Source organism: Tursiops truncatus, chromosome 20 (genome assembly GCF_011762595.2).
Source record: "Tursiops truncatus isolate mTurTru1 chromosome 20, mTurTru1.mat.Y, whole genome shotgun sequence".
NCBI classification, from domain to species: domain Eukaryota; kingdom Metazoa; phylum Chordata; class Mammalia; order Artiodactyla; family Delphinidae; genus Tursiops; species Tursiops truncatus.
Genome location: NC_047053.1, coordinates 39,039,699 through 39,048,642, shown reverse-complemented (window position 1 = coordinate 39,048,642; position 8,944 = coordinate 39,039,699). Strand labels below are relative to the sequence as shown.

The 8,944-nt window shown below is 59.7% G+C and overlaps 2 protein-coding genes across 4 annotated transcripts; both read left to right on the top strand.

Annotated features, from left to right (window-relative positions):
* The first annotated feature begins 862 nt into the window (after positions 1–862).
* On the top strand, positions 863–7,130 carry GHDC (GH3 domain containing). 3 transcript variants are annotated; one of them, XM_019939413.3, is made up of 9 exons: positions 863–1,011; positions 1,186–1,715; positions 2,016–2,137; positions 2,292–2,793; positions 3,184–3,376; positions 3,496–3,567; positions 3,644–3,777; positions 4,105–4,190; positions 6,992–7,130. In XM_019939413.3, exons 2-9 carry the CDS (start codon positions 1,298–1,300, stop codon positions 7,031–7,033), a joined length of 1,569 nt encoding a protein of 522 aa, XP_019794972.1. In that variant the 5' UTR covers positions 863–1,011; positions 1,186–1,297; the 3' UTR covers positions 7,034–7,130. The 3 variants fall into 3 exon arrangements, with proteins under 3 accessions (XP_019794972.1, XP_019794967.1, XP_019794962.1); XM_019939408.3 differs by lacking the exon at positions 6,992–7,130 and adding an exon at positions 4,957–5,242; XM_019939403.3 differs by lacking the exon at positions 6,992–7,130 and adding an exon at positions 4,457–5,242 and having other exon boundaries at positions 864–1,011.
* HCRT (hypocretin neuropeptide precursor) lies at positions 6,996–8,446 on the top strand. Its single transcript, XM_019939414.3, has 2 exons — positions 6,996–7,132; positions 7,967–8,446. Exons 1-2 carry the CDS (start codon positions 7,112–7,114, stop codon positions 8,339–8,341), a joined length of 396 nt encoding a protein of 131 aa, XP_019794973.1. The 5' UTR covers positions 6,996–7,111; the 3' UTR covers positions 8,342–8,446.
* The last annotated feature ends 498 nt before the right edge of the window (positions 8,447–8,944 follow it).

Below are 8,944 nucleotides of genomic sequence, written 5' to 3'. Positions count from 1 at the left end.
AGATTTGTGGTTGCTTAGGGCTGGGGGCAGGGAGGTGGGAAGGGATTGGGAGGTGATAGCTACAGGGCCTGGGATTGCTTCTGTGGTGACGAAAATGTTATAAAATTGACTGTTGGTGTTGCACATACCTATGAAGATACTAGAGACCACTGAATTGTATACTTTAAGAGCTCAGCTATGAGAAGAAGAGAGACGGCAAGACGGAGAGGCAGGTGAGGGTGTAGGGAAAGGTTTCGGTGTCTGAGAGCCTGGGTCAAGGGCACAGGTGGAGAGAGGGCTTAACCACGGACAGCAGAAGAACCTCATTCTGAGCACAGCTTCTCAAGCTTTTCAGTAGGATGGGGGAGCCGAGCTCCATCGGGCACCTTATTCCCAGTTGCAAAACTACCTCCTGGCATAAGGATGGGAGAAGTTTGTGTTTCCTCGCCATAAAGCCAATAAGCTAACACAGGTGGTGACCTCAATTACCAGGTAGTTATCTTGAGAACAGGTGTTAATGGGTTGTGTCTGCCTGGCTCTGGCTTTAAAAGGGAGTGAGACTCTTTTCTCTCTGCAGTCCCGGCAGATTGCCTGTGATGCTGCACACTCTGCTTTAACGTTTATTCAATAACAAAAGTATTTCCTTCCTCTACTACCTTGTGGAGACCAATTCTGGATTGGAAAACATTTTTGCTTTTTAACAGTTCTCAAGTTTGCACCTGCTCCAGGATGGGGTGCACCCCACTCCCGGCTCAAGCTGATACGAGTCTGAGGACCACGATACTCTGGCCCTAACTTCCCTCCACCTGCCAGCTTGGGCCAGCTCCCAGCACAGCGGCCCTTAGGCAACCTGCCCCTTTAAGAGCCCCCCCCTTCCCAGCTCCTCCCTCAGGGCCGGTGGCCGGATTTCCTGGTTCAGGCCCAGCCCTTTAAAGCTGTGGCTCTATCCTTCTGGCAGGTTGTGTACTGAGGCTGAGGGGCCTGCTGAGGGGGCCCTGGGTGCCAGGCAGAGGCACATGTGGGCTGTGACAGGTGCATGTGGGCTTCGGGGGCGCACAGGATGCTGGGACAGGGTGGATCCTGGACAAAGCAGAGCCTCTCGGTAGTGGGCCAGACGTGCCATCCGTTAAGTACCTGCTGTGTGCCAGGCACCATGCCATGCCTTTCCTGCACTTTCTGAGGGGTATTATTATTCCCATTTTACAGATCGGGGAAGGGAACGGAGCTCAGAGCAGCTGGCTGAGTTACCCAGGGCCAGACAGCTAACGAGGGGCAGAGCCAGGATCCAAACTCAGGTCAGTGTGACCCCAAAGCCCTGATGTTCTCTCCCCCGCATCACCTGCCTGACAGGTTTCACTTGGTGTTCCTGTGCGCGGGAGAGTGGGGGGGAGGAAATGGGTTTTCCCCCCTCCCCCTAGTGCCAGTACTTGGGGGCCTTCCTCCTGCCAGGAGCTGCTTGGAGATGCTGCTGCCGCTGCTGCCGTGCCTCGTGCTGTGCCTCCTGCTGCTGCCGCTGGCCGTGCTCTGGCGGCGGCGGCCGTCCCAGGATGCCAGGCTGTCCTGGCTGGTCCATCTCCAGCACCGTGTGGCATGGGGGGCCCTGTGCTGGGCAGCCGCCTGGCAGCGGAAGAGCCTAGTGCGGAGCACGCTGCACGCGGGCCAGAGCCAGCAGCGGGCCCTGAGGCGGTGTCTGCAGGGAGCCCAGAGTCCCCGCTGTCCCCTCAGGGGGAGCACAGGTGTGTTTCCCAGGGTCTGGGGAGGTGGCCCAAAGAGAAAGAAACCCCATAGGACAGTCAGATTCCGGAACCTGAAGACCTCCCTTCCCCCTTCTACTGCCAACACAGAGGGACCTGACCCAGAGACCCTACCCAGGCCCGAGATTGTTCAAGATGAATTTTCCCATCCTGGGCCCTGACAGCCCCTCTTCCCCCAGGCCTATTCTGGGTTCCTTCCTCAGGGGCCTCACCAGTCTTACCTGAAACTCTTGGGAAACTCTGTGGCTTCATGAGGATTTTACGATGTCTTTGGGGCTACAGATATAGGCGTCTTCCGGAATCATCTCCCTCTGACCAAGGCCAGCCAGCTCCAGGAGGAAGAAAGTGGAGTGCAGCTCTTGCCTCCTACCTCAAACCAGTACCGTGGGGAGGTCTCTCTGCAGGTAAACTGGGAAGGCTGGAGCCCAACCCCGCCAGAGACCCCTAACTGCAGCCAAACCCTCCCATCAGAATGGGAAACAAACAAACAAAATACCTGGGGCCTCAGGGTCTGGCTCAGGCCCAGGGCCAATGACACTGCCTCTTGTCTCCCTCCAGGCCACCTTGCTGGGTCTGGCAGCCCTAAAGAAGACCTGCCCGGAAGTGCTGGCCCCAGAAGGCACGGCCCGTGTGACCCCTTCCTCCCCTTGGCCCTACCCGCTCCCTTGGCCTTGGCATGCCCTGGGCCAGTTGGGCCCTGCTGGAGCCAAGGACCCTAGGGCCCTGCTGCTGGAGGCACTGAGGTCCCCGGGCCTGCGGGTTCTGGAAGCTGGGACGGCGGTCGAGCTCCTAGACGTCTTCTTGGGCCTGGAGGCCGATGGCGAAGAGCTGGCTGAGGCATTAGCTGCTGGGAACCCAGGAGCATCTCTCCCCAGACGGGCAGCTGAGCTGCGGGAGGCCCTGGAGCAGGGACCCCGAGGACTGGCCCTTCGGCTCTGGCCAAAGCTTCAGGTGGTGGTGACTCTGGATGCAGGAGGCCAGGCGGAGGCTGTGGCTGCCCTGGGGGCCTTGTGGTGCCAAGGGCTAGCCTTCTTCTCACCTGCTTATGCTGCCTCTGGAGGTCAGCAAGACTCAAGGGTAGTGAGGTGAGGGCAGGGGGCAGAGGTCACACAGCTAGCTGCCGAGTCGCAAGCCCTATATAAGCATCTCATCTAATCCTGCCCAACCAGCAGCTCCATTTTACAGATGAAAAAACTGAGGCTCATAGAGGTTAAGAGACACACACATTTACACCACACCAGCATTTAATCACAGGTCCGTCACCTCCAGAACCACCGCCCCTTCCCAATTAAGACCTTAGAGGCAGAGGGCTGAGCCTGGGGGAGCCAGGAAGGGTGGAGTGGGAGGGCAGCAGTGGGATCGATGCTCAGAGGATTGGGGACTGGGATCCAGGGTGAGGGGCTATTGCCCAACGGTACCACCAGATGAAGAAGCCACTTGCTCCCCACAGGGGCGGTGGGCCTGAGTCTGTGGCCAGAGCAGCCCCATGGCCTGTACCTTCTGCCCCCTGGAGGCCCCTTTATTGAGCTGCTCCCACTCAAGGAAGGAACCCGGGAAGAGGCTGCCCCCACCATCCTACTGGCCGAAGCCCAGAAGGGCAAGGAGTACGAACTGGTGCTGACTGACCACACCAGCCTCACCAGGTGACCACCTGGCTGCCCACCCCCAGGCCACCTTAGGCCCTCTGGAACCCTGCTGAAAGCCAGGGGCATGTGCTAATGGGCCTTTGGGCCTGACCTCACCCCCACTTCTACTCTATCAGGTGCCGCCTGGGTGACGTGGTCCAGGTGGTTGGTGCCTACAATCAGTGTCCAGTCGTCAGGTTCATCTGCAGGTAAGTGACCCCCTGGGTGGCTGAGAGATCATCCTTTTGCCCTGGGTTCCTCTTCCTCCTGCTTCCTCCTCCCCAGGCTGGGCCAGACCCTGAGTGTTCGAGGCGAAGACACTGGTGAGGACGTGTTCTCTGAGGCCTTGGGCCGGGCGGTGGGGCAGTGGCCAGGGGCCAGGCTGTTGGACCATGGCTGTGTGGAGAGCAGCATTCTGGGTAAGCTTCTCCACTGGCTCCTGCCTCCCGTCCTTGGCTCGACTGTCCCCCAACCCATACCCATCCTGCTGGGAGATCTCTAGGAAAGAGAAAAGAGTTAGCCTGCTTTGCTGCTCCTAACAAAAGTCCTTCCCCATATCTAACTCCCATCCCTCCTGCTGCCTCTATCCATGTTCTCTCCATTCACCCCACTCCCTGCCAAGAAACTCCTTTTCTCCCCGCTGTGAACCTGGGAGTGGGGAAGAGCAGGTGGGGGCAGTAGGCTTCGGCTTTCGATGCTGCCTTGTTCACAAAAGCACATGTCCACGATGCGGGGTTTGTCTACAGATTCCTCTGAGGGTTCTGCTCCCCACTATGAGGTGTTTGTGGCACTGAAGGGGCTAAGGAACTTGTCGGAGGAAAATCGAGACAAGGTACACGAGAGACAGGGACAGGGTATGACTGCATGTCCCTTTCACTCTGCACGCCCCCAGGTGCTGTGGGCACAGGGGAGAGATGGGGAGGAGGGGTGTGGGCGGGAGAACCTCCCCGGGGCTCTGGGAAGGGAGGGATGAGTCCCACGGACACACACGTATATGCACGAAACTGCTACCCACGCATTCCCTGGACACGGCCGTGCGTGCCTCACCACACACCACCCAGCCCCACACCAGCCTCACGCAGGCCGTTCTGTTTCCAGCTTGACCACTGCCTTCAGGAAGCCTCAGCTCGCTACAAGTCCCTGCGGTTCCGGGGCAGCGTGGGCCCTGCCCGAGTCCACCTGGTGGGGTGGGGGGCCTTCAGAGAACTGCGGGCAGCCCTCGCTGCCTGCCCCTCAGCCCCCTTCCCTCCTGAGATGCCCCGGGTCCTCAAGCACAGGTACCTGGCCCAGTACCTGCAGAGGAGGGTGCTATCCTGAGCTGAGGCCTGCCCACTGCCCTGTTCACCCTCACGGGCTGCCTCGCTCTTTCCTCTGGGGCCCCTCTGGATGGGGAGCCCTTGGCCAGGGTCTTCGAGTGTCAGCTGACGGTGGCCCATCAGAGCTGCTGGGCCTTAGGGAGGCCCGACCTAGTCTGTCAGTTCTGAGGAGTTGACTTCAGGGATAGAGCAGACACCAGCAGTGCCCCATCTGGAGCCCCCCGGCCCACCGTGGAAGTCCCTGGGGTTCCAGTCCACGCTGACAGTGCCTGTGTCTCTCAGCCCATGCACCAGGCAGGCTGGAAGTGTTGGGAGTTAATGCTCTCAGGAGTGACCCTCAGTCAGCAAAGGAACAGGAGCTGGTGATCGCAGACCTCAGCTTCTTCGTCCCTCAGTGGGACAACCTGAAGCGTATTCTGCATTGTCTCCCTCGGAGGGTCACCACCAGTTGCCCCCAGCGGTAACCCTCTCGTTAACAAAGTCCTTGGTTCTCCTTCTTTCCCTCCCGTCCCTACTCCCTTATGTGCTTTCTTGGATCACCGCCCAAATAAACCTCTTGCACCCAGAATCTTGGCTTGGGGTCTGCCTTTGGGGAAACCAGTGGTCCCATTCGCTCTGGTGCTGCTGCAGCCTGGGCTCCCCTCCCAGCTTCAGCTCTGGACACCAGGGCTTTCCCCACACTCCCCCTCTGGGCTGGGGCAGGCCCTGAGTGTGTGGGCCCGCAGAGCCCTCGGGGACCCCTACCACAGCCAAAGTCAACCCAGAAGACACAGAGCCCCTCGTCCTACCTCTCCCCATTCCAAGCTTTACTTAAATGCGGAGGGGCTGCTCCCCAACTCCCCTTGCCCTGGCTTAGCACGAGTCCCCTTCCTGGCCCAACACCCGCAAATCACTTCCATGGGCAGGCCCTGTACTGTAACTCATAAAGAATCAGAGCAGGAAGCGGCTCCAGAGACCATCGGGCTTAACCGTCCATCTTACCAGTGGGGAAACTGAGGCTTCGTGGGGTCGTGAGGTTTGCCCAAAGCCCCGCAGCTCCTCCTAAGTACCTCGGCACCTGATCCCAGTCCGTGGCCAAGCCTCAGGTTCTGCCTCTGAGTTACCACTTCTAGATTCCATGCCCCACATCCAGGCCCCTGCCCCCTCCCACCCGTTCCCCCACCAGCCCACAACTCCTTCCTGCTCAAATCCTCCCACAGCGCCTTGGCGCCCGTGAGATCAAGACCAATCAGCTTAGCCAATAAGACCCTTTGACCCACCCTGGCCTCACTTACCTGTCCAGTCACCTCTCTCTTGTAAGAGAAGTGATCTGTGGACCACGCCTTACTTCCCGCGAGAAATAAGCGCTGTCATGTCTAGGTCTTTGTCCCTTCTTCAGAATGCCTTCTCCCCTGACCTTACTTGATGAAACCCACTTTTCATGCAAGGCTTTTTCAGAGGCCTTTCTCCACTGAGCTAGCCTTTTGCCGGGTCGCCTCCCCACCTGGACTTTGGAGCTCCTTGAAAACTGGGCTATATCCTATGCACACTGTCACTCCAGTGCCCAGAGCAGGGCCTGGCATGGAACTGGTGCTCAGTAGACAATGCCCTGGATAAGACATCAGCCTAGAGATGGCATGTGTCCTTCACCCCGTGGTGGCTCTCTCCCTGCTGATGGTGGGATGGGACTCCATCCCTCCTGTCCAGGCAGCCCAGCCAGGTAGGAAGGAAGCTGGGGATGTTGAAGGATCTCACCAGGTTTTGCTGCTTTCCTCCCACTGCCCAGGGTTGGCTTTCAAGTTTCTCCATCTTGGAGGTTGGTGAAAGGGACAGAGGGAAGAAGAGAGACAGAGGGGAGGGAGAGCCAGCTAAGAAAGCTTTTCCGTGGAGGAAGAAGGCCCTGGAGCCTGAAGGCCCCAGGAGCAGTGACAGGAGGACGGGGGGAGAGGCCTGTTGCCTGGCTGCCCTCTCCCCCCACACACATCCTGTGGGGAGTGAGTCTCACGACTGCCTCCTTTCCTGCCCCTAATTAGCAGCTCCCCTGACACACTGTCCCACACCAGCATCCCAGGCAAGGCCTCTTTTGTGCTCCCAGATTCCTAGGTGCGAGTTGGCCTCATTAGTGCCCGGAGACCGCCCCATCTCCAGGGAGCAGGCGGGCAGACGGGGGCGGGGAGGTGGCCAGGAGCACAATGATCCACCTCCAGTCTCTGAGTGCCTTGGTGCCGTTCCTTGGGCCCAGCCTGGAGACGGCCCTCCTGCGGGAGGCTAATCTTAGATTTGCCATTGTCTGGCCCCAGAGTGGACGCAAGTGCCCATCTCTCCCCCGCCACCCCAGAGCACTATAAACCCCAGGACCCTGGTAGCGGGTTGCAGTTGACAGCCTCCAAGCTCCTGGCTATTAGGACGACTGCAGACGACACCTTTCCCGGCTACGCCACTCTGAGCTCCAGACACCATGAATACTCCTTCTACAAAGGTAAAGACCCGGGGACGGAGGGGTGACTCATTAGGCCAGGGGCAATGAGAGGGCCTGCTCAGGGAGCTGGAAGAAAGGTTGAAGGTGTCTAGCTCTTGGCCTTTTCCCATGCGGGTTCTGAGGCAGCGGACGGGGTGGACCCTTGGCCGAGTATCTGCCTTGGCTAACATTGCATTGTGCCGTGTTCTCCTAAGGGTTCATGTTTATTGAGCCCTCACTACGTATTAGGTGCTGTTTGCACCTGTCATCTCATTTCATCCTCCCAGAAGCCCTGCACAGTAGGAATTATTTAATACCCAGTTTACAGGTGAGGATGTTGTGCTCCCTGAGAGGGTAGGAAACTGGCCCACAGCGACTGAGCTGTTTCCCCTGCAAGGGAGCGGCCGACAAGACAACAGCTTGGATCCTGCCAGTCCTTGATTTGCACGTGTTTGCCCACTGTGAGGGGGGAGGAGCGGATAAATAGGGCCTCTGTTTCCCTGAGCTAAGTTTCCACAAACGTCTGGGGCAGATTCAGACATGTCTGTTTTCAGGGGGAGTGGTCAGCGCTCTAATGGGTACCCAGAGGAGAGAGGGATTCATTCTGTCCAGGGGGTCTCCAAGGGTTTCCTGGAGGAGATCCTCTGCTAGGTCTTCAAGGACGAGTAGGTAAAGGAGCCAGACACGAGCTCTTCTCCAACAGAGCCCTTCAGACAGCTCTGCGCAGAGACAGGCAAGCTAAGCGACAGCGAGGGAGGAGCACAGGCCAGGAAGGGGCGTGAAGCCAGCTGTGCAGGGCCCGGGCGTAGGGTTTGGATGCGGGCGACCCTCAGCGCCCGGTCTCCGCCTCCCCAGGTCTCCTGGGCCACCGTGACGCTGCTGCTCCTGCTGCTGTTGCTGCCGCCTGCACTGCTGTCGCCCGGGGCGGCCGCGCAGCCTCCGCCCGACTGCTGCCGTCAGAAGACGTGCTCCTGCCGCCTCTACGAGCTACTGCACGGCGCGGGCAATCACGCGGCCGGCATCCTCACGCTGGGCAAGCGGCGGCCCGGGCCCCCGGGCCTCCAGGGCCGGTTGCAGCGCCTCCTGCAGGCCAGTGGCAACCACGCGGCCGGCATCCTGACCATGGGCCGCCGCGCAGGCGCAGAGGCAGCGCCGCGCCCCTGCCCCGAGCGCCGGTGTCCCGCTGAGGCCACCTCGTCTGTTGCGCCCGGGGGACGGTCCGGGGTCTGAGCCCTTGCTCAGGTCCTGTCCTGGCCCTACCCTGGCCCTGCCCTCTCCCCTCTGTCAGCCCGCCCGGTGTCAGCCCGCATTAAAAGGGCAATAAAGACGAGTCTCCCTCTGTTAGTGTGGCTGCTCTCTGTCCCGGTGCGGTCGCGTCCCGCCCTCCAGGGGGCGTGAGAGTCTTTCTAACTATAAAGAGCCAGAAAACCTGGAGGCTCGGGGAAACCTCAGCTTGGGCGTCTTTGAACCCGAAACACTCTCGGGCGGGGAGCTCCCAGAGCAAGGAACTGTGCAAGGCCCTAGGGGTGCGGAGAGAACCGCATATGTGCGTGCTTGGAGGGGAGGATGGGGACACACACGTCCCTCGGTGCTCTACCAGTCATTCTGTATCGCAGGGCCTTTCCGGAGAGACGCAGAGGAGAGAAAAAGCAAGCAGAGGAGCGGAATCCGGCTGGGAAGGAGGGAGCTGCGCCTGCCGAAAAGGCAGGGAATCTGAGGTTCAACGTAAATCTTCCAGAGAGCTGCAGCGTGGGGTAGAGAGTCTGGGGGAGCAGTGAGGCGTTGAAGGGGAGGCGGTTAGGCTTGTGCAGCCCAGATTGTGAAGACCCTCAC